This window comes from Aptenodytes forsteri, unplaced genomic scaffold (genome assembly GCF_000699145.1).
Source record: "Aptenodytes forsteri isolate BGI_AS27 unplaced genomic scaffold, ASM69914v1 Scaffold255, whole genome shotgun sequence".
NCBI classification, from domain to species: Eukaryota; Metazoa; Chordata; class Aves; order Sphenisciformes; family Spheniscidae; genus Aptenodytes; species Aptenodytes forsteri.
Window position 1 is genome coordinate 6,056,552 of NW_008794888.1, and position 24,496 is coordinate 6,081,047.

The window sequence follows — 24,496 nt, forward strand, 5'->3', positions numbered from 1 at the left end:
ATGACCTTACCTGAGCGGAGAGAGTCCCCATGAGGGAGGACTCTTCTTCAATGCCATTTGGGATGGATTTCAACTCTTTCAGAGACCTGGCAAGGGGCAGGGGCCACTATTATCTTCATCTGTATCCAAGCTGGAGGCTGAACTGCCTGACCAGCTCCATTCAGTTTTTGAAGCCAGGGAAACTTACAGAACTTAAAACACATTAGTGGATGTTTGATTTACTGAGTGTCCAAACTGGGAAATCTATTGAGAGAAAACCTGAGAGTAACACTTGCAAGCTGAAGGGGCTTCAGGTCATTTTGAATCAACCCTGGTTCCTGGGAGACTCATTTGGGACGGGAATTACCCCATGCCAGAATTTTGCCTGGTCTCCCAAGGAAGTCAAAAGAGTCATAGTTGTCCCAGCACTGCAGGGTACTTGTCTGCGCTGGAGCTGACAATCTCCCTTCTCTGTTATTAAGGCTGAAGAGGAGTTAGTAAAGGCTCAGAAGGTGTTTGAAGAGATGAACGTTGATCTGCAGGAGGAGCTGCCCTCACTATGGAATAGGTGAGTGCTGGAAGTTTTCGCAAGGGCTGGTTGGAAGGAAGCGAAGACCCAAGCTCTTGTATCACTGTTCTCCTTAGCTTGGGCTGGGTGTCTGCTCTTGTTTTCTGGATCATCTCAGAGAGTCTGTTCTAAGATTCCCCCCAGCCAGGTTCACCCTGGGCTTTCTGTGCTTTGCTTCATGATCCTCATGAAAAACTCAATTTTACCACAAAGAGAAACTGTGTTTCTATGCTTTGTCTGATTAATCCCTTTGCCCCACCAACTCTGCCCAACTTTCCTGGGCAATGGCCCAGCTTCTGCTGTGGACAGCAGATAGAGCAGGCTGGGTCACTAAGATTTTGGGTGTGGAGCTGGCTGGCTGGAAGGAACATCTGCAGCTGAGTGGGTATGTCAGTTGAGTGATTAAGGAAAGATGAGATGTCAGAGGGATTTATACAGTCACTGGACTTGGAAGGAGCCAAGAGGTGATGCCTTGATCACTGTGTCTCGCCATGCAAACTTATGAGCACCTGGTGAAGCAGCAGGTTTAACACAAGAGGGAGGATGAGAGGACAGGTTACTCTGCTTTGCATGCCACTTTCAGGTTTGGGCAGTTGGGTGAACAAAGACAGGGGAAGGATCCTGGTGTGGCTGCCTTCTCTTGCCCCTAAACATGCTCCTGGCTATGTGACACAGGACCCAGTGAGGAACTAGTGGTTATAACTGTCCTGTTGTGCTCTATTTAACAAAACATAGCCTGGGCAGAGGAAAATGGGCTGAGAGACTAGGAAGACCTGAGAGACCATGGATTTGCCATACCAGTGATTATGGTGATGAAAAGGGAGGAGAAAGAAACAGATCAAGATTTAGCTTGGAGGATGAACTGGAGGGCAGCAGAAGCTGATGTATGGGGAGGGCACAGTGGAAAGCAGGCAAAATCCTCCTAGGAGTGTCCAAGTTTCTTATTTTTAAATGCAATAATCACATCTGGGTTGGCAATGCTGGTCTGGGGGGGATGGAGAGAGTGGACAGAAAGCAAAGGTGCTGATGTCTGCCTTCACTCCACTTTCCTCCCAGCCTGGGTCAGGACTCTGCTCAAAGCAGCTTGCAGGCCTGGCTGAGGAAGGAGCTGGGAGGGATACAGGCATCTGGGTGGTTCCATGTGCGGAACGGTGATGCTGCTGGCCTTGGAGAGCATCTCCCTCCTGCTGTTGCTCCTCCAGCTGGGTGCTGGTACAGTACTCTCTGTTGGCAGCTGGCAGGCTGGCTAGAGGAAGGAGGGCGGCAGGCAGCTGCTGGGATTTTAAGGTGCCACAGGTTGTTCGCAGGCTCCTGCTATGCAGCTGATCCTTTTGCTTTCCTGTTGCTCTCTGTGCCTATCCTGTGCTTTCTTACTCTTCTGCCCTGAAACAAACAGTTCATGCTTTTTTGCTTCCCCTGGTGCTGAGGGACTTCAAAGTGAATTAATATCTGTCCTGCCAATTCCCCCAGCTCTCCCCACGCTCCATCTGTGTCACAGCCTCTATCCTTTTCCTTTCCATCACCCTACCACTGGCTCTCTTTTTTTTTTTTTTTTTTTCTTCTTTCCTTTTTCCCTTTCTTTCCCCCCGACCCTGCACCTCCCTCTCCCTTCAGCCAGCACAAATTCAGATCCTATCCTACCTGGCCTCCTCCTTATCTTAGACATGTTTGCCCCATACCTGGCCTTTGTTCCATCATCCCCTTCATGCTTCTCTGCCGCCCTTCTCTTCCAGCATCTACCAGACCTGACAGAGTTGAGTTTGAATGGGAATAGTGGGTGGGAGGTAGCAGAAGGGGCAGAATTGAAAGTTTTTGGGAGAGCATTGTGTCCATTAAGTTTTTCTGTCTCATTTTTCATTTGGCAGTCGTGTTGGTTTCTATGTCAACACATTCCAGAGTATAGCAGGCCTAGAAGAGAACTTCCATAAAGAAATGAGCAAGGTAAGGCAACTAACAGCTTATCCTACTAATAAGCCCTCTCCTCACTGGTATTTAAAAAAAAAAAACAAAAACAAACACAAAACCCTGAAAAAAAACAGCTGGAGAAAACAGAGTATGTTAACAGAAAATGTTAACGCTTAGTTTTTTCTGAGCTGCTTGGGAGAAAAGCTGTCTGAGATAGTAATGTAAAGGGATGGAGCGCAGGGAAGAGGCCACAGGGCCATGCAGCAGCGGGGAGTTTGTGTTACTTGGCAGGGCTCATTTGCAGATCCACAGCAGGAAGGGAAGCCACTTTCAAGCCTATCTCTTGCTACCTTTTTTAGTTCGTCTACATTATGGATCTGTAACCTATAACCTGGGCACTCTCAACCTGGTATCTATTTGCTGCCGCCTCTGCTGCCTGGCAGCAAGTTGCTCTGAACCCTCATCTATCTAGCTGTGGGGATGAAAACAGCAGGGAATCTGCCAATCTGCAAGTTGGCTGAAGACTGAGACCTGTCTCACTCTGGTCCCTCAAGAAGGCACTTCCCAGCAGTACCTCTCTGCTTTGGCTTCTTTCCTGTCCTGTGACCCAGAAGAAGACATCTGAGTGCTTAGCATGGCCCTTGCATGGGCTACCAGTTGGCCACGAGTTGGGAATCACAGCAGTAAGCGGTGTTGTAACCTGGTGGTGGCAGGCTGGATCCTGGTGCTGTGTGCCAGTGCCCAGCAGAGACCTCAGGAACAGTCTGTGGGAAAGCCCCCCATTGCCATCTGTGGGAAAGCCCCCCATTGCCACCTTCATTTACAAATATGTTCTTGTTCTTTCAGTTAAAAGCTAGAGAAGTCTTGAATTCCTTAGGTCTGTATGCTGCTCCTAAGAGTTGCACACCCTCTGTAAATGTTGCACTAATCTCAATGAGCAACTGAGAGCCCAGCTGGAAAACTCTTGTATTCCCTTTCCTCCCCAATGTCATCCTGACAACAAGACAGCTGCTAAGCAACAAGCAACATTATAGTCCTTCAATTCCCAGCAGTCAGGGGCCCTCTGCCTTGGTGTAATGCATCAATTTTGAGCCCTGCTGACATTTCATGGGGACCTTTCCAATTAATAGCCTGCTCTTCTCTACTAAGGGATGAACTGATTGTTAAGAATAGGGAGGATTGTTATAATTATCAGTTTGTTGCTGTTAACTTACATTCAGCAAAACATGGGCAAGATGGTTGTTAGACAGGAATTCTCTTCTTGTATCATGTCTTGGATTTTTCTTTCCTGAGGAGTTTTGTTTGAGAGCAGGGCTTTTGCTTTGTTCCGTAAGAACCGTCTGTTTCTTATTACTGCTGTAGCATCCAATTAACTGCTGGTGTTGCTGGCACGATGCTTCCAACATTGATTGCATTGGATCCCTCCTCCTACCAATGATAAATCTGGCATCTCATCTTGTTTATGAATTGGCTGTTTCAGAATAGGAGTGTCTGGAGTGAATATTGCAGCCTTCGATGCCAGGGAGAGTTTAACCCCTAATATTGCATTTCTGCAAAGATTTCCAGGTCCTGCCCAAACCTAGATGGTCCAGGCAGCCCATGAAGTCAAGGCTTGTTGTTGACTGGAAGTCCAGCTGCCTTTGGGCTCCACAGTTGAAATGGCCATATCCCAAGATTTATAAGCTTCAGTTCTAGCACATAGACCCTTAGGTAAACGCTCTGCCTGCTTCTGCAGTGGTACCTGGCAGCACACTGGTGGGGGCAGGTGGTAGAGAAGCGAAGAGGATGATGTGTAAGGGAGACAGAGCATTCCCATGAGATGCCAGCAGCTCTTCAACAGTTTGAGTGCTCTAGCATTTCATACCCCACGGAGGAGTGGAAACAGATGTAGGGCTATCCTTTCTTGGGATAGCTGAGTATGTGCACATGTCTGGGCACAAGCCTGTGTTTGGTCAGCCTGTGCAGGCCAGCCCAGACTCTCTTCTGGCACTTGGGCTCTTTTCTCATGCTTTTTCTTTCTTTTGTTTTTGTATTTTGCAGTTGAACCAAAACCTCCATGATGTCCTGCTGGGTCTAGACAAGCAGTACTCAGGCAATGCCTTCCCTGTTAAAGCACAGCCCAGGTCAGTACTGTGGGAGTAGTGTTGTTCCCTCAGCAGGGGGGGAGGGACAGGGATGTCTACCAGGGGTATTGAAACCTCCATGTTGTCAGTTGGGGAGTGATTTGACTACCTGCATATAGCCAGCCAGTGCCCTCCTGAGACTCCCGAGAGCATGTCCAAGATTGCACTTGGGGCTGGGTGACACAATGCAATACCTCTTACCTTTCTAGAATAGCATCTGGAGGCCTAAACTTTCAGTAGGTGCTGATATTTAGGCAACTGACTCTCAGCTCTGCTTTTTCTGAAGTCAGATTCCATGCACTGACATGTAATACTGAGCTGCCCTTCCTTCTGGGTCCAGTTGCCCAGCACCTGTCCTGTTCTTTCCCTCAAAAGCTTCCACCACGTACCTGCAGCTTGTGAGCTTCAGCACCAAGAGCCCATTTGTTTCCCCAGCCTCCTCTTTGGCCCTCCAAACTTGGAACCACCTGTTTGCCAAAGCCTTATGCCCCTCCTGTGTACCCAGCTGGGGTGTGTTTCCTCTGTGTGTGTTGTGGAAGTAGTTGCAGCCTCACTAATATGAGGCCCCCTGATCTCAGGGCACTTCCAATCTGCATGTATGCAAGGAGTGAGTGTCCTCCAGGCCTTTAGTTTTCTTTCCTCAGCTGGGTGCAGTCCTGTATGGTTAAGTGCAAGTCTGCACATTCTCTAGCACTGAGAGGGGAGGGAGAGGTCGGCCTCTGGATGAGGCTGTCTGGCTCCCATCCAAATGCGTGAGTGATGAAACAGTGTCCGGCTCTGGCTTCCAGCTGCTGCTAATCCCACGTGCCGGGTGAGCAGGAGCACAGCCCAAGTCCTCAGTTGGTGTATTGGTGGAGGGAGGAGGTGAAGTCAGCATGAAGTAAGGGCAAGCTGCGGTCTGAGTGCATTGATTCAGAAGGGCTAGATCAGCTGATGAGACCTCTGTGCTCCCTTGTCTCTCCTCCCAGTTTAACCTCCTGTTGCAGTCGTGCATAGACGACTTGCATGTCTTGTTCCAGCAATGTGTGTGGTGTTTGCCAGCTCTAAAGAAAGAGGACGTTTGAGTTGAATTTGGCCCCTGAATTTTGGATTGCTAACACCAAATTTCCAAGAGGCTAGTAGGAACGCTTCTTGTGAAAATAATACCTTCTTCCCAAGTTAGCACGTGGTGTCAGTTGATCATCACAACCCAACAAGACTGAAGCCTTGTGAGGAGGCTGTGGTGCCCATCCTCTTGCTGCCACGTGCCGTGTTGTCTCTGATAGCAGCATCCTCCAGGGTCCTTGGAAGAGAATGAGGTAACAGGACAGATGAAGGCTGTAGCCATTGCTTTGTCCAGCTCCTTCCTCCTCCTTCCTTTCTTCCTCAAGGAAGTGATTTCAGGCTGTAGTGACAGCCTGGCCCAGATATGTTCATTGTTGTTGTGGCATGAAGTTTCTGGCCTGAAAGAGCTTCCAGTGAATAAATTACCTGTCCTCACGTCTTCCGCCCCCACAAACTGCTCGTTTCATCTGGGGCTGTAATGGGTGTCTCAGCTGCAGTTCTGTGTTCTTTGGCTGGCTACAAGACCACATGGCCCTAAAAACTGAAAGCGAGTGTAAACACAGAGGTCCCTGTGCGGGTAGCAATCTGAGTGCTGCTGCTTCATCACTTACTCCCTGCATCTCGGCTGAGATGCTAGACCTGCCCCAGAGCGACGCTTCCTCCTGAGCACAGTGGAGCAGGGTGTTGTAGGAGGATGTAGGTTTGCCAGGGTAGTAAATAGCTTTTGCAGTGACCAGGAAATGCTGTGAGGCACTTCTGTCTCTCCTGCACATCTGGCCTCTCATTGTGGTGCAGGGCTGGAGGGAGAGTGTGCAGGAGGAAATAGCCCTCACTGATCTGATTGCTTATTGTGGTCTGCAGTAGGAGCAGATGCTTCCCTAACCCTTCTCTACTGGGGAGGGGATTAGAGATGAATACAATGGCAGGAAATGAATGAGGAGGTGTGAGAAGAGAGGTAATTATCTGTGTACATCATTATGGCATTCGTGCAAGGCCCTACAGAACTATTACTGTGGCTGATGAATCTGATGCTGGCTGTGTAGCACAGTAGCACAGAGCAGTTGATATATTTCTGGGAACCTCAGACATATGTTTGGGATTCGTTTCTGAAAGAGTTTGAACGTTCAGGGCTCGGATGCCTAGAAGTCCTAGGAGATCTGTAGCGTTATCCCAGTACAATTGGACAAACTGGAAAAAGATGTAGTAGGAAAGCTGCTGACTAGGTTCCATCTATAAGACTGCACACAGATCGCATAAGTAAAGGAAAATGGGGAGCTTGTTTCTTGTGTACCAACATTTACAGGGGAGAATGAGGAGCTGTGATTACCTGTGAAAAAAGGACATTTACAGTTCTCTGCTGGTCTATACGGTTTCCTTTTTCTTCTTCTCCGTGTGCACCCTGGCCCCCTATTCCAAAGAGCAGGGAAAACGCTAGTTTGCTCACATGTATGTAGATCTTTGTTTGCTAGTTTGCTCACATGTATGTAGATCTTTGACAGGCACAAAAAGCCCTCTCCTACCCTCTCCAAACCAGGCCATACCTTTCTAGGAACCAAGGGAAGCGTGTATGTGTGTGTTTGTGTGTGTATCTGTGTGTGTGGGAGAGAGAGGGAGAGAGAGGAGATCTTGTCATCTTGATTACAGTGAGTTTTGTGGCACCAAGTGAATGGGTGCTCGGAAGCTTAACTTTTCCTCCCTGGTTTGACTGTGCCATCCTGTAACGGAAATGATTTGCGTGCCATCCTCAACAGAAAGAAAACTAAACTGTTCGCCAGGCTGAGGAAAAAGATGAGCAGGTACCGGTACGGAGAGCAGCATTTCAATACGTGTTTGATTTAGTTCCTAAAACTGGAGAGGCTGTTGCTGGACTCTAACAGCCTGGCACGTGTTAACCCTGTGATGGGAGAGGGGTCCTTTGCATGATACAATGTGTTCATGGCCTGCTGGGTCCTGCTGAGATCTCTCTGTGTCTGGATAATCCCATTAACTGCTTGTGTGCCTGGTTTGAATCCTTGCTTCTTTTCCTATCTAAGAAGGCAGCGTGAAAGCTCAGGCATTGTCTGTTCAGTTGTTTTTTTGTGACTAGAAGTGCAGTGCTGGGTTTTCCATGGGAAATATGGTCATTTTTGGTGATTAACAACTTCTAGTTTTACCTGGTGGGTCTTGTCCTTTTGAACAGGTCTGAAATGCTGCATTCTCATTCCCTGACTGGCCAGGGAGGACCATGAGGCAGGTCTTTCACACTCAGAAGTCCTGTCCTATCTACCTGTTGCAGTTGGGAGGATGATGTGGTGGGAGAAGGACACTTCCAGCTTTGCTCCTTACTTGCTGTGTTCTTGAGGATGCTCACTATCTTGCTCCATCCATTTAAAATTTTGGGCAGGGCTGAAGGAAAAGGAAGCCTGTTGTCTCGTATAAAGGCTAATGTCAGCATCTTGCCTTTTAAGACAGTGATGGCATTGAATAACTGGATTGCTACAATGCCTAGAGTTACCATAGCCAAGGTCAAGGACTCTGACAAGAACATGTTCTGGAGAGAAGTGGGAATTGCTGCGTAATGGCATGGAAACTTCCTCTAATTTTTGTCTTTCTTAGACTTTGTGTTGGTACTCCCTCCATGGTGTCCTTATAGGAAGAAAAAAAATAATTATAATTTTCAAGATGATGTCGTGCCAGCAATAAAAGCAAGTGCTGGTGGATTGGGATCCTTGCTTTTCTGATCCTGGCTTCCCACTGACTAGGGCAAGTCATACAACCCTTCTCTTTGTCTCTGCTATGCATCCTTTGTAAAGTGGGAGGTTGGAGGGTGGAAAATGGTAATTTCACAGGGAAGCTGATGGGCAAATCTTGATTTTATATCCTCAAATGAAAAGTAGTGAAGGAATGTCTTGTGTTGTTACTATTCTGAGGTTTTGTATTGTAGGAAAAGGAGGATTTACGGGAGTACTTCTCTGGATGTCTGTCTCTGGTCCTTGGTTGGACCAGTGTTGCACCCGCACCAGGCAGGAGATCTAATATTTCCAGTCACTGAGAATGGATGGCTGCTACAGCAGAGGGAGAGCTAGTAAATCTCATCTTGATGACCTCTAGCCACAACATCCTCCTGCTCTGCCCTGATAAAGTCCAGCTGGCCCAGCAGTTAAGGTGCCTGACCTGGGCTGTGCTGGGGGTTTCTGCTGTCAGAGCAGCTGCTGGGGTCACAGAGAAATGTGCAACCCATGGTACAGGGAAGGAGGGTCTGGGACTCGGTCACTCTTTGATCTGCAGCAAGAATGTACATTTGTGCCACCGTATGTTTGGGGTATGTAGGTGCTTTTTACTCCCTTCTCCTGCCCCCTGTGGTTTGTTTTTTTTGTGGGTTGGGTTTGGTTTTTTTTGTTTTTTGTTTTTTTAAATAATTCTCCAGCCTGCTTTGGTGCTAAAAAATAAATTACTTCTGGCTAAAAGGCCCTGTCTGAGCTTTAGCTGAGATGCCAACCTTTTTTCTTTTTAACTTTAGAACTTGGCAGGAGGTGACTGGTCTGTTTTTGCCATACTGGAAAGTAGGTTTCATCCTGTAACGTAGGATTGTTACAAGCACATGGGAACCCCATCTGCAGATGTTACTCTGCTCTTCCAGAACAGATGAGGCAGCCTCATGAGGGGTCTGGGAGCTCAGCAGCACTAAAAGAGGCTGGGGGATTTTGTCTTTCCCTTCAGCTGCAGTAACTGCATTAGACCCTGTTCCCAGCTCTCTATTTGCAGAAGAAAGTTGACACCCCCTTCCCTTCCCTGCCTGATATTCCTGGATTTGGCATCACTTCCCAATTGCTCATGGGAAGGAAAAAGAGAGAGCAATGACCTTGTTGTTTTGACTTGCTCTTACTGTGGTACTCATGTTTGGTCAGTGGGGACAGTCCCCATGCTCTTGCTTTTCCCTGTATTTCCTGAGGCAAGCAGTCAGTTTGGAGACAGGACTTTTCTCTGTGTGGGCAGTGTGTGCTCCCCGGGGACCCGTGAAGGACAGAGGATCCTGGTGACAAGCTCGCTTGACGCTGGTTGTGCTGGCTAAATGCGTGCAAAGCAACAAGTGCAGGAATGAAGGTGCCACTTGGGGGGCTGGAAAAGGCTCAGCCAAAATTAGCACTGGCATTTTCCTAGGGGGATCAGCCAACACATCAAACAAGCTGTAAATAGTAGTGACTTAATGAAGGCTTTAGTGCAGGGACCTCTCAGCCCTTGTAGGATGAGGGGAAGAAACTGGACTGTCTCTCACGTTGGAACCTTTTACCAATATATCTCAAATTAAGTTGCTGCCAGGCACCAGAAATAAGGCACTAAAAAGCTGTTTCATGGCCTTTAGAAAATAAGCCTGAACTCCTTTCTCACTGGGAGAAATGACCTCTTCAGGTCCCTAGAAGGAAAAGTCTACCCTTGTGTTGGTAGGCCAGCTGATAGCCAGTAGTCCCAATATTCCCAGTGTAGTCTGGGCATTTGAGGAGTCCTGGCAGTCTACCTGTAGATCACTGTGTCCCCCATCTTCTCCAAAGTGCTTTCAACTCTAGGGAAGGTAACATATATTTTTTTTCCCCAACGCTAGCATCAGAGGACATTTTCTGTCATTTCCTGCTGTTCCCTGGTGACTCCTATTTAGAGCAGGACTTCCTTACCTTCGCCATCCAACCATTGCTTCTTTTGATCTATAGCACAACCTTGTCAATTTTGCAGAATTCTTCACACAACCCACCGTTTCGAAGTGATTTCTGGGGACCTCTGAAGAAGGACACTGTAGGCATGTCTAGTCAAACTGAAGAGCTACAGGGGCTGGCGTACATGTTCTTTAGTCCCTACTCTTCCCTTTTTCCTCTTCCTTTCCCTCTTTTTCCCTTGGTGTGCGTGCCCCTGGTTGAGAGCTGCTGGCAGAGAACATCATTGGGTTTGTTGCATCATGTTGGTGTGCTGCTGGCATCAGTGTCATCAGAAACATCCGACCTGCATGCGGACCTGAGAACAAGCGCTTTGTGGGGAAATGTGCGTGTGGGGTGTGGATATGGGGAGAAGGTGGGGGGAATGGGTGAGGGCGAAGTGAATGAAGAGGGAATGGAATGGGTTTTCCCCAATAGCATCAGAGGACATTTTCTGTCATTTCCTGCTGTTCCCTGGTGACTCCTATTTAGAGCAGGACTTCCTTACCTTCGCCATCCAACCATTGCTTCTTTTGATCTATAGCACAACCTTGTCAATTTTGCAGAATTCTTCACACAACCCACCGTTTCGAAGTGATTTCTGGGGACCTCTGAAGAAGGACACTGTAGGCATGTCTAGTCAAACTGAAGAGCTACAGGGGCTGGCGTACATGTTCTTTAGTCCCTACTCTTCCCTTTTTCCTCTTCCTTTCCCTCTTTTTCCCTTGGTGTGCGTGCCCCTGGTTGAGAGCTGCTGGCAGAGAACATCATTGGGTTTGTTGCATCATGTTGGTGTGCTGCTGGCATCAGTGTCATCAGAAACATCCGACCTGCATGCGGACCTGAGAACAAGCGCTTTGTGGGGAAATGTGCGTGTGGGGTGTGGATATGGGGAGAAGGTGGGGGGAATGGGTGAGGGCGAAGTGAATGAAGAGGGAATGGAATGGGGAGCTTGAAAGCTGGAATGCTTAGCAGGGGGAGATGCTTGCTTGGAAGGGGAGATTTGTTGAAATGCCTTGCTCTCCCTTCCTCCTCTTGCTGTCCTCCTACTTGTGAGTGTTTAGGAATGAGGCCATCATGCATGTTAGCCAATGACCACCACACCTCAGGCATCCAAGTGTGAGTGGATGTACATGTCTGGAGCTCTGGGCTCTCTTGGGACAGAGCAAAGAAATACATAACAGACTTGATGTCCCTGCAGAATCAGGTCTGCATTGCTCTAGTCCTGGCTCTGTGCCAGGATTTATAGTCTCAAGTTGTAGGAAAGGATCTGTTCCTTTCAGCCTTCTCCCAAGGCCTTTAACTTCACATGAACTGCAACTTTATAAGTGGAGGCAAATACCACTCCCTGTAGATGACGTTGCACAGCCCTTTTGCAATATTCTGTAATACTCTGTTTTCAGCTGTGTATAGTTTTGCCAAACTGTAACCACTTCTGCTGAAATATCCCCTACCAGTGTCTGTGCTTCTGCATGACTTAAGATAAATTGATTAGTTGCTTTCTGGGGAGCTGAATTTCAGCCAAGATAATTAGCTGTTCCTGAGAATTAGGCTGGGAAAATGGTTTTACCTTTATCCCTGTTGAAATTCTCTGGTAACCAACTTTTTACTAAATCTCTCATGATTCCATACTTTGAAGCACAGACTTGACACTTGGCCAGGGCATGCCCTTAGGGAAAGGCATGTGCCTCTTGCCATTCCTTTGAAAAATCTGTCCAAATCTGGCCAAGTTATGAACCAACAAATGCCATTGGCATATGCTCCTTGCATCTTAATTCCCTGAAGAATCCCTCTTGACTGTGTGTCAGAAACAGTCCTGGAATAAGGACCAACTGGAAAGGCAAGAGCAGAAGGGGTTCGTCATTGAAAACAAGGCTGGGGAGACTTTCCATAATAGAGAAATCTTTATTAGTAGCCAGAATTTCACTGTTTCTTTGCTGTCTGGAATAATCTGTGAAACCTCTGGCTACTGTGCCCCTCTTCCACCTTAGACAGTTTGTACCACATAGAGGAATATGATATTCTATGATTACAGCCTTAGTTCAGGTGTTGCAAATCTATTAGTCATAACTCATGCAGGTGTCAGTACACCACCATGCAGAAAAATTCTTATCTGTAGAATTTAAAACTAAATGAGCTGCACAGAACTCCTTCCCCTATCTGCTTCCCCAGTATTAAAAGACTATGACTTTAATGTCAGGCACTTACGTTAGAATCTAGCAGAATTAAGGATGCCTGGTTGGTTTTTTGGTTTTGTTTTTCTGTGTCTGAGGCAAAGTATATCCATGCAGTAGGAATTTACTGAGTAGCCTGCTGCACAGTAATGCTGCTGCAGTGTGTTGGACTGCAAGTGACTCGGCAAAGATGCTTCTCGGAAGCTTGTAAAGGCTTCAAATGTCTTCATCATGTATCTGGGCAGCGAAGCAAAGAGATAATGGAGGCCACTGATCTGTGCTGGTTAGCACAACTCCTCCTAGGCCTGGCTCAGACTTCTCTTCTCTTTCTTTCTCTTTCCCTCTCTCTCTCTTTCTCTCTCCACTTCCTTCAGTGACAGCACCCCAGCGAAAGCAAATAAAAGCCCCTCGCCTCCACCAGATGGATCTCCCATCACCAGCCCTGAGACCAAGACTGTCAACCATGAGCTGGAACCGTCCACTTTGGAAGCGCCTGGGGCAAGCATCCCAAAGTCACCATCTCAGGTAGTGTCCCCATGACATTGACCGTGTCTCTGCAGTATGACCGCTGATGGCACAATCTCCGTGAGTCAAAGACATCCATCAGTTGCTTTTTTGGACCTCCTTCTGCTACTGAGCACAGAGAATATGACGTGACTGTTGTTCTCCTTCACTGGTTCCTGAGAGGTTCCTGAGAATGCAAGTTGCTCATTGGTCATGTCTATATCATATAGGGAAGAACTAAGCTGTCTCTGAATGCCTCTACAGGGGGAAGGCCAGTAATGCATTTTGCTGTCCAGTAGGATGGCCAAGAAGATCCAGGGAGGATGGAGTTGTAGCTAGGCAAGGAAGTTTGTTCTTTACATTTGAATTAACCTGTGGAATTCAATGGTCCAGTTTCTTCTCAAGAACTTCCATAACTGAGGAAGGTTCAAAGAAAAAAGTTCAGTATTGATATTAATATTGATAAGGTGAACATCTGTACTTTGCATTATGTTTTACTTTAATCCCAAGATAAAATATTATGCTAAAAATAAAGGCATTATATTCTTATGCTATGAAGAAATTAGGTGGGTACCAGGAAAAAGACTGTCCATTATATGGAGTCTGATACCTTCCATCTGGCCTTTGTTAGTCCTTTCCTTACACAGGAGATACCCAGCATGTTTAAAACAGCAGATGTAGCTCCTGCTACTCAGCATATCGTGATATGTTTTACTTTGGGATTTAAGGAAAATAAAACATTTACTTCCTCTTCCCATCCCTCTATTGCTGAGTGGGGGAAAAGCTTAGTAGGGAAAAGTAGTAACTAGGACAAATTTATGTCTGGTGCCAATCCTTGCATTTCAGTAAGTGGGACACCAGGGAGGAGTCTTCCAGGAAGAATTAAAGCTGAGAGGGGTTCTGGCCAAACTGGTAAGAGAAAACCTATTGCTTCTGAAAAGAGATGGGTGTAACCCAGAACTTTCTTGCTGTTGTCATATGTAGCAGGGTGATTCCAAATCCAGGCCTGTGGTGCAGGCTGTCTCCTGTTTCTGGATAGCGTCTCAATATTTTTCCCTCCACTGCATTTTTGATTTTCAGGATTATCTAGGGACAAAAAGGGGATGTTTGTACATTGGCAAAAGGGTCTTTTCCATCCCTGTGAGATACATGGATGCCTGGCAGTGTCTTTTCAGGACTTCTCCAAGGTCTCTGCACTGCTCAGCATCGCACAGCCTAGAGTGGCTTCGCCACCTCCCTGGCTAGGACCTTGGAGTAGGGTATGTGTATGGGGGAGAGAGGACAGTGCATCCAGAATTGCCTTCCTGTTTTTTTCAGAGATTGCCATAACTTGATTGAAATTTGGAAAAAGAAATCATACAGATTTATTGAGCTGTTCACTGCAGACTTCACTTACCCTGCCTGTGGACTTGTCTTGCTGAGTTTGGCTTCTTCCTTTTTCTTTAAATAGCACACATAAGCCTTGTTTTTGCCAGCCTGCAAGTGCTTTCTCATTCACTTGCTGCCTTCCTGCCCACAGGAATGGGGCTGGAGACACTCCTTGTCAAGCAAGCAGAATATTCCAGTGCAGCCCTGGCTGGAAACTCAGATGGGCCACAGGCAAGACTGAAATGGTATTTGCAGCTAATGCTGCCACCGCCTGGCAGCTCTTTCCCTATCTATATTTAATTCATTCTCCCAGGCCTTACTACGGTGAAGAACAAGAGCTCCACTCCATATTCATACTAGGTGCTAAGAGATGGAGCTGGCTCCAGAGGGAGGGAAGACAGGGACAGGGGTTTCGTACTTAGAGCCAAGCCTGGTGTCTGTATGGATAAAGTCTAGAAACTAAGTGTGTGTCAGCTTGCCAGCCAGCTGGAAAACACAAGTGTCTACTTTCTCAACAGTGCTCGACTTTAATACTGAAATCTTCACAGGTGTCATTACTTTTGACCTATGGGTAAGTGATTGTTCTAGGGTCCTCCTAGGGAGGCTAGTGGCCTCATCCTCTGGGGGAGGATGAAGCAAAAAGCAACAAGCAAGTACAATTCTCTGGCCTCTTCCTGTCTGAAATACTAATGCAAACCATAAGCAAAGGCTGTGGAGAGAAAGACAGCAAAACAGGAGAGACCAAATAAATACTAACTAATTTTTGAACTGTTCCCTATGCCAAAAAATTAGCTCTTTTACTCTCACTGTCCTTTAATTCCCGAAAACAGCTTATTTCTGTCTTTTGGAAGAAGCAGCTGCTATCGGTTCTCCGCACTGGGTAATTTGATGATGACATAGGACTTCAGGGGTCTGTGAAATTTCAGAGGTCAGACTTTTGCTCTCAGTTACACCACTGAAACACTGTAATGACACTTTTGAAATCAGCACAACTATGTTGAATTTAGACAGGTAAAGCTCTGTGGAATCCAAGTCAGCAGAAAAATTTTAGAGGATTTGTTTTATTCTAGGTGGCAAGGTTGGTTGTGCTTGATGAATTTCCAGGTATAGCCCAACATCAATATGCAATCCTGTTGTCTTTGAAATGTGGTTTTAGACTGCTGTTGGAGGTAATGCTGGACACTGTGGAAAGAGTGGTCTCCAAGACACTAATGCATTGGAAGGAAGGAGACTGACTATTTCAGAGAAATAAATAGCGGAAGAGTCGGGATCTTTTTGACTTTAGAGTTTGTAATTGGAGCCTCTCATTTCTGCAGATGGTGGCTCTGTTCTGAGAACAGCTTTTCCCTGAAATTTCTGGTCCCTTCTTACAACTGGTAAGCAGGGGATTTTCAGGAAGGGAGTGTTGTCAGGGAATATGGACACACCAACTTCTGCAAATAGTGAAAAGTTGGAAGCGAGCACTCTACTTTCATTATTTCCCCTTCCCAGCTATTCAGTGGAAAATGTGTGTTTGCATACTCACTCACGCTCTTTAAAGTAGGTTAACCCAGTAGAAAACTGGGCATATCCTTAGCAATCAGAATAAATGCCTTGTAGATCTCGGTTATATGCTGGAGGAGTGTGAACACAGGACTAGGAGTTGGGGATTGCTGTGTTTCAGATCTTGGCCTGACACTGATATACTGGGTGCCCATTGCCAGGTCTCCGAGTCTTGCTGCCTTGGGATCCTAGGTACGATAAGAAGATCAAGTAACTGTAAAACATCACTGTAAATGGAAAGCATTGTCATTGCTGAGCATTGCTGTGGTGCTGGGAACTTGTACGGCTGCTTTGTTCCAACACAGCAGCAGCTCCTCGAAGTTTGATTTGATCTAGAAATGACCGTTGAGCCTTGGGCACAGGAAAATGTGAAAAGGATGTGGATGGGTTGATATAGGGAAGGCCTACCACAGCTTCCCATGGGGTTGTGGATACAGTGTCAGGCTGAGTCTTTTAGCATGATGGTGGGTATTAGGATGGGCTAGAGTTACAGGGTCAGACTTTGTTATGCGTTCTCTGGGATGTCCATTTGGGAAACACGACTTCATTAGTGTCAATGCTCCTTGGTGAAACTGAGAGCAGAGTTGGGCCCACAGCAGTCATGGCTTCTCAGGAGTTTGAATTGTTCTTGCCTAAAGCTGAGAAGTGGTAAGACACCATCAAGAGCTCCTTCAGACCTTTCTTACAGGTACACTGATAACCAGTGCACCAGGGAACCACTACTGGGCAGATCAGAGTCTGTCCTCATGGTCACCTACCCATAATAGGACAAATTGGGTCTGATCTCTCATTCCCTTAGGTATGGTAAGTATGGCAAAGGGAGGCAGTGCTGGCCTGGTCTATTGAATCGTGTTCTCAGTAATTGATCTGCTCCCTTCCCAGTGGTTCTTTTGAAGGTTGCACATGCTTTAATTATGTATGCATGTCCTGTCAATGCATATTAATCGTGTTACGCTTCTCCTCTGCAGAGGGAAACTTGCCCAAGGCTGAAGTGTAACTAATGATGCCAAACCTTCTCTGGAGGCGTGTGATTTTTTGTTTTGTTTCAGTTCAGCCCTTCACCCTCCCTCCCTCTCTTCAGATGGAGTTGATTGGACCCTGCTCTGTGCCTGTGGTTGTGATTTCCCCCACCTTCAGTTTTTGTGGCTAACCTGGTTCTTGTCTCTGGTTTTTTTGGGTGTCGCCGTCTGTGCTGTGGCCGTGTGCTCACTTGCATGCAGTTGAGGAAAGGGCCTCCGGTGCCTCCGCCTCCAAAAGTCACCCCCTCCAAGGAGATCAAGCAGGAGAACATCATCAGTCTGTTTGATGACAATTTTGTCCCTGAGATAAGTGTGACAACCCCTTCGCAGGTTAGCTGCTATGCCCTGCCTTATATCTGTCTGCCTCTGAACTTTTCCTTTTGACCTTTCTTCTCTTTGGAGGTGTCAAGCCATGAAACCTGGTCAGGTGAAGGAGAAAGGCAAGCTCAGCATTGGATCTCAAAAGGCAAAGGGTTAGACAGGAGGCAAACTTAGAGGGGAGGGTGGCTAGAAGGCAGCTTTGACTAACGTGTTGCCCTTTGAGGGCTTTCATTCGTAGAAGAAACAGGAGAAATGTATCTGGTGAAGATGCCAGAAAGTAGTCACTGCATTTGTTCAGCAGCAATGCCATGGATTATGGCTCCCCATGATATGCTCTCTCCAGAGCCACTGATCCTGGGTGTGGATGAAGCATGTGTTTTCTGCTCTTGTACACCCCCAAGTGCTGACCCTGGCATCTGTGCCAGTTCTGGGAGAAGGCATTTTTGTGCTCTCTATGCCTTCACACATGGGCTTTGTGGTTTAAAGCCCACACTTGCACAGGAAAGGCCAACAGGAATTGCATGAAGTTCTCTTTGCAGAGAATAGGTGCCTCCAGTTTAGATGGGCAGGACTGTGCCTGCTGTGAATTCAGGACTGCTGACACAGTCTGTCACTCTTCACCAGCCAGCAGAATATTCCCGTCGGAATATTTCTTTCTTGTCATGTGGCACCTTTTGAAGCCCTGAAAAAGGAAAAACATTTTCAAATTATGTATTTTCCTCTTCACTTCCCTTTTGATTTATATCACTGCAAGAGAGGATGCCCAGGTGGGGAATTCTGTGTTAGATCTAGGAGAATGACAGTCCTTATGTATATAGGAGCCTGACCAGATTTCTGGCTGTATCATAAGATACCTGCATCTATTTATTTTTATATATATACATATAAACATTTTTTTTTTCCTAAATGCTTGTTAAAGCACAAGTAATTACTCTATCAGTGCTTATCTGTGACTCATTCCCTAACTTTTCCTTGCATCATGCTGCTCCATTGCCTCTGGTTTGCCACCTTCCACCCAGCTGCTGAGGAGCAGAGGTGAAGCGGGGAGGGAAGGAAGTCCATGTCAGATTTTGCATTGCAATAGATAAAGCTTGCAGAGCAGAAACATGATTTGACAGCAGTGTTGGAAGGCAGGGACCACAGGCAGCTGAGCAACTGTCTTATTTTCTGTGCTTCCTTCTCCTGTATCATAATAGACAGCTCGCTCTGCCCCATGGTTTGTATCATGTATTTCCATGTGAACGCCAGCCCTTAGTCAGATGTACTCTTCTGCACCTGATCAGTGCTCTGACCCAGGATGAGATCTGCTGTGACTTCCAATCAGATGGGAGTTCTGAGGGGGAGGACTCTGGTTGCCAGAATAGTCTTCACTGAAGCACACAACAGCCACTAGCATTCAGTGTGTTGCCCAGGGCCGTTCCTGTCAGATGTGTTAGCTCCAATGAGCTGTCTTGTGGGAGATCTGGGTAAAGGCAAGGGGTGCTAGCCCTTGCATGTAAAGTCTTCAATGGCAGGTAAGATTATTGCATGACTGGAGCCTTTGATGTCTCACTACCAAACAAAACTAAAGATTGGGGTTGGAGCCTCTCTAATGGGTGGCCTGGATGTGCTGGAGGAGCGTACTAGAATGCCAGTTGGTTTCTGCATACTGGTCAGGGTTTATTATTGTGAGATGGGAGAGCTTGGTTCCTTGTCCTCATCCCTGTGGATCTCAAAAAGAGATGTTCATAAGGGAGAAAAAAAATCTATAACAGAATTGGAGTAAGAGGAAACTAGAGGAGGTGAAAATGATGGTGATGTGGGTTGTATTTAGAGGACTTTCTCTTAAATGGTGTCTCTTGCTACTTTCCAGGAGTTTTTCCATTGTGGGGCTATGATATAACTGTGGAGACCGATCTGCCACACTTTGTGTGTTGTTGGAAAGGTAGCTGAAGCAGTGGGGCCAGTGAGCTGGGAGGTCAGTGGAAACGGGCAAATCTTCCTGGACATCCTGGAGAGAGCAGCTTCCTCTGAAGCCGAGTAGAAAGGAGTGTCTTGTAGTGGTTAGGTTAAATCTACAAACCAAAAGTGATAGTTCAGTTTTGAATACTAATCACTCATGTCCTTTGTAGTGACTGTTTTATTAATGGTAATCAGCTAATGTGCCATCATTGTCTTTAGCTAGAGCATTAATCAGTCAAAAGGAGTTATTCTGCTGACTTTGAAGAGGGTAGCGAAGCCTCTCAAATTTATGCTTTGTTAGAAGACTCGTGTGTGCATGTTTCTGGGATGTTGAGAAATGGAAACCATTGAAAACAGCATTTTGGGATTGGTGAGTGCTTCAAATCCCTTAGCTAGGGTGAGCTGCCATATTCTGTGATTCTGTCTCAGAAGGCAGGAGGGAATTAGGAGCTTTGGGAGTTAGCTCTGAGGTCTCTCAGACTTGCCTTCCAGCAGTTTGAGTCGTTTCCTGCCTGGATCCATGTTCCTGAGATAAGTTGTATGGATGGCAGCTCTTCTGTACGTGGCTGAGGGAGTCTGTCCTGGGCCTTCGGTACAAAGGCAGCTGGATGAGCTATGGGGAATAGATATAAATAGAAGAGAAGCCCTTCTGAGTCATCAGTGGCAGCAATCCTTTTAACCAGAGCAGGTCAGGTGCTTACACCATGTCAGCTCATTTGGCCAGGTGGGAAGATGAATGAGTCCTGTGGAAAAGGCTCAGGTTTGGTTTACAGTGACACCCATGCGAACTGCCCGTGATTATAGGCACCAAGCAGTCAGGAGTCACATCAGGCATTTGCATTGCCACCATGTCTTCTGTGCTTGCAGCCTTAGCTCCTGGATATCACATACCCTTTCTCTACTGTGCGCGCGTGCGTGTGTGTGTCTAATGCTCGTACTGCTTTTCTTCCTCACTGCTGCCAAGTTTGATGCCCCTGGGCCCTTCCAGGAGGGAGCCAGCCTGTTGGATCTGGATTTTGATCCCATTAAACCAGATGCCACTGTGGGGAAGACCCCCACACCTGCCTCCCAGGTTGGTTCATATCACCATTCCTTCTCCCTTCGTAACTGACTTGTTGCCAAGTGTGGCGTGACCTGTACCACGTGAATGATAACGTGGACCTGAGCTGTGGGTGGCTGGGCTGGGTGCCCAGACCTGTGCCTTGCAGATGGGCACCTTGGTCTTCTCTGCTGGATGTGTAAGTCCAGTGAGAATCAGGTGGCTATTAGCCTGGCCACAGTCTGGCACTAGGTGTTTGTGGGATGCTTGTGCTTTGCTCTGATGATCTACTGATTGACAACTCATTCAACTTAATGTATGTCCCTCCCTAGATTAGCATCCTCTGTATGCTATATGGATTTAAACTGTTGCTCTATGGATGGGAATTCAGCCTCAGTTCTGTGCTCCTTCTACAAATTGCTCTCAAAGGGATTTTTAATAAACAGACACTGATAATCTGCAGTTACTTAAGGTGAACAAAGCTGTAGATGGATATTCAAGTGATGTGAAGCCCTTTTTCTGGGTATAACATAGCCTCTGTTCATAGTTAAGAAGTAGCTTCCTCCCTGAGCATAGTGCTGTGCAGTGCAGTATCAAAAAGAAAGATGCCTAATTCTGGTCTGGCCTGTACCTGGTCCTGTCCACTGTCAAAGGCAGGTGGACTGCGCTTCATTTTATGTCTAAATGGCTGGAAGTTTTGAAGTGCATCCTGAATTTGGCTGTTGTCCTCACCGAGACTTTCCGTTTCATATGTATGAAATGGTTATTTTTTTTGCCTGTGGTTGCCATTAAAATGTGTAATAAACATAATTGGGATGTTTACCGTATTTCTCCAGTATCATCATGTCAAGTAGGCCTGTATGCCACAGATTTTTGTAGCAATAAGACCTCTCTTATTAGAGAGATCAAACATTAGGCATTTGATTCTTCTAAATTAAAATAATGTATGTGCAAAATACTAGTTATTATCATAGTTTGATACACACCAATATGGCAAGCTACCACTTTCTGGAACTTTAAGTGGGCAGATTGGCATTTCATGTCTGCTTGCCTGACAGAACAAGCTGCATGCCAGGATAAGCCCCCCCCCCCCCCCCCGAATCACCAGTTATAACTTGGATAATTGGGTATACTGGCGTAGGATGATACGAGTATAAATTTGACTTAAAATGGAATTATTTGTTACCCTTCTAGCAAGCAACAAATATTACCCTGAGTGGGTTTTTCAAAACCGCTCAGCAATAGCATATTTGGTGTTCTAATGTATTTATTATTAGCTTCAGAAGTCAATAAAAGAAAGAGTCTGAAATCAATACTTTCTAATGGTAACTGCAGTACAAAACCTAGCAAAAGCCACCTAGTTTTCAAAGCAGTCAAATTTATTTCCTATAGGGTGGGCACTATGGCAAAGAGGTTAAGATATTTCACAACTAAAGACACCAGTTGAAGTCTTGTTTCTGAAATTATATTAACTCTATTGGGTGTGGATATCCACCCTGATGGGCCACAAACTCATGAGGTTTTTTTTTCTGGCTATGTGGTCTGCCACTGATAACTGAATGTGGCTAGTCTGTCTCCCTTCATATCACAGGTAGAAAAAACCCTTACTCAAATGCCTTGGTGCTTAAATTTGAATATGCAGTGGGGAGGGGTGTATAAATTCAGGTACTAAAAAAATATTTTTAAAACATGCAGAGATAAGGGCTATTGAATGTGTATGTCTGCTTCAGTCTGATCAGCATCTGTAATGTTTGTACTCACTGAAATAATCATGTATAAACATGTTTTATTTTTGTTGCTCTTTGACATGCTTAGTCTTTACCTTGGGATTTATGGGAGGTAAGAACTTCATATGGCTTTCATCTCTCATCATGTGCTGTGCATGTGCCAGTGCCATCTCTTTGCACATACCTGTCTCCTTTCCCTCGCTGCTTTTCCTTTCTGCACACCCCAAACCAAAGTTGCTCCATGTGCTGCTGAACCCACCTTTACACCACCTGTGAAGCCCCAGGGGCAGCCACATGTTTGCAAGTCAGGTCTGGCACTCTGAAACTTATGTCTCCACCAGCGCACAATCCCATTGCGTTTCCCTGCTAACTCACTCATCTTTCCTTTGGCATGATACTGTGACGTTCTCCTCAAACTTAATCCCATTGTGGCATCATCTTCACCCTCCACTGCCCAGTATTTCCTAAACTCTACATCCTGTTGTTCTTGTGTGCGATGCGTAAATGTCTCAGCTGCCCCTTGTCCTTACTGCCTGTACCATTGGGTATACATACACGTTTGGAATTATCTGTGGTGTTTGCTGTTTATTGACCATCGTTGCCAGAAAGGCTGACGTGAAATAGCTCAGCCTGTGTCTACACTGAAAGTTAAGTGCAGGCTCAAGATTTACCTGGCATCTGCCTCAATGTCAGCTTTGGAGCTTGCTGGCAAGGGAGACCCTACACATGCTCTGCATCTGAACCAAATCCAGACCCTCATTTATGCCCTCTAGATATATCGGGCCTGGGAAGGTCTCAGATTGCTGCAGATTGTTCCATTGGGACATACTTCAAGCAGAAGTACTTTTGAGCCCCTCTGGACAAACAGCCAGCAGTGTGGACAGAAAATGCTTGGTCTGGGTACTCAAGCCTGCTATTTGAGCTGGCTATATCCCATGGTGTAGATGTAAGCACAAATCCTTGGCTTATGCTGGGGAATCGAGTCCTGCCAACCTTTCCATTCTCAAGGGCCAGATCACCACCTACAGTCAGTACTTGGGAGGACATAACTTAACCCTTGCTGAGAGTCTGGCCCAAGGACTCACTGTGGCCAGTGTTCTCTTTCATGTGAGCTTGGGTCATGTCGAGAAAGATGTTTCCCTTGTGTGTTTTATCAGCCATCAGTGTTTAACATCTGTCATTCCCATGTATGTGCATTGTCCGTCTGTCTTAGTAAGAAAGAAAAGAAGTCTGTGTTTTTGCAAGGAAAGATCTTGTGCCTTTCAAGTGGATGGGCAGGGGTGAGCTATGACTGTACCTGATTGAGCTGTGCTTACAGTCTGGGGTGTAAAAACTGTTTTGGGCCATTTCTCCCATCCTGGAAACTGATTTCACCCAAAGGACAATTTAATCAACTGGGGAATGCTACTAGACAAGATGTTCTCACCATGCCAATTCTGACCTTGGCATACCATACACGGTTAAAGAGCAGAACTCCCTATAGCTGGGGAATCCTCCTGTTGCTCTTCAAGTCTTCTGAAGTGTTTCTGCTCTAATATTGTTCTTAGCTGTTGATGAGAGGAGACTTGTTGCATGGTTACATAGTCCCATATGCCATGAGGCTAACAACTGCATAGAAACTTGGATGCAGCAGAACTTGCTTAGTTCTGCAGACTAGGAAACTTGCATTTGGTGTGTATGATGCTGCTGTTGGAATAAGCAAAGCTTTCAAACCTGGCAACAGCAGTGAGCAATTCTTCCTCTTCTCCCTGTAGTGTCTTTCCATGACTGTAAATGCTTTTATAGGCCTTGGGGTGCCCACAGGTACATAAAATAGAAAAATAAGTAGCTGACATGAAAACACCCTTTGAAATCCAGGGAATTAATTTAGATTCAATTTCTCTGGTTATTAACTACTGTTTTTGCAAATTAGCTGCTTTTAAAAAAGGAGCTCACGTTGAGCTCCTTTTCACTTGTCCACATAAAAACCATGCTTGGCCAGATAGAGTTGGGCTGGCATCTGTCCCAGTTTCAGTTTCACTGAATCCAAATAAAAAGCAACCTGGCAGTGAATCTAATTAAACAGGAGAAGCCTTTGTAGCATTTCATATGCATACATTTACCTTAGCACTACCAAAGCTGCTGTGGGAATCCTCTGCAGGATAGGAACAGCTCTGCTGTTTATAATATCCTCTGGCAGTATAGGCCTGTGGACATGGTGATGGGAGACATGAGGAAGGATGTGATAGGAGAGGAAAGCATGGGTTAAATGGCACTATTGGAGCAGCTGAAGGTAAAGTAATGGCTTTTTGTTAAATCAAGGATTTATTTCTTCGTTATTGCTGCTGTTATTAGAAAACTACTTGGAGCATTGTGCCAGTGCATGGCTAGTAGCCAGATGGGTGTAGAGTTAAGGGTTGCCATGGTCATTGGTTTACACTGGGCTTTTGTAGGGTTGGGACTATAAGAATTGCAACATCAAAAAATGTGGACAATGCCTTGTTTTGAACGTGGTTGTGTTCAGGGGTACATGTGTTTACCAAATGTATGAGGCATGTAGGCATGCTAAAGCTGGTTTATTCACATGTATTAAAAATGG

The 24,496-nt window shown here is 46.2% G+C and overlaps 1 protein-coding gene across 4 annotated transcripts in view; it reads left to right on the plus strand.

Annotated features, from left to right (window-relative positions):
* BIN1 (bridging integrator 1) overlaps positions 1-24,496 on the plus strand; it is a 54,855-nt gene that overhangs the window by 22,466 nt on the left and 7,893 nt on the right. For 2 of the 4 annotated variants that reach the window (XM_019470936.1, XM_019470935.1), the window contains exons 6-10: positions 462-547; positions 2,413-2,488; positions 4,493-4,575; positions 7,371-7,421; positions 12,832-12,982. In XM_019470936.1, coding sequence (XP_019326481.1) covers positions 462-547; positions 2,413-2,488; positions 4,493-4,575; positions 7,371-7,421; positions 12,832-12,982 — 447 coding nt within the window. The remainder of the gene's footprint in view (positions 1-461; positions 548-2,412; positions 2,489-4,492; positions 4,576-7,370; positions 7,422-12,831; positions 12,983-24,496) is intronic. The other 2 variants (XM_019470937.1, XM_019470938.1) reach the window with 1 other exon arrangement.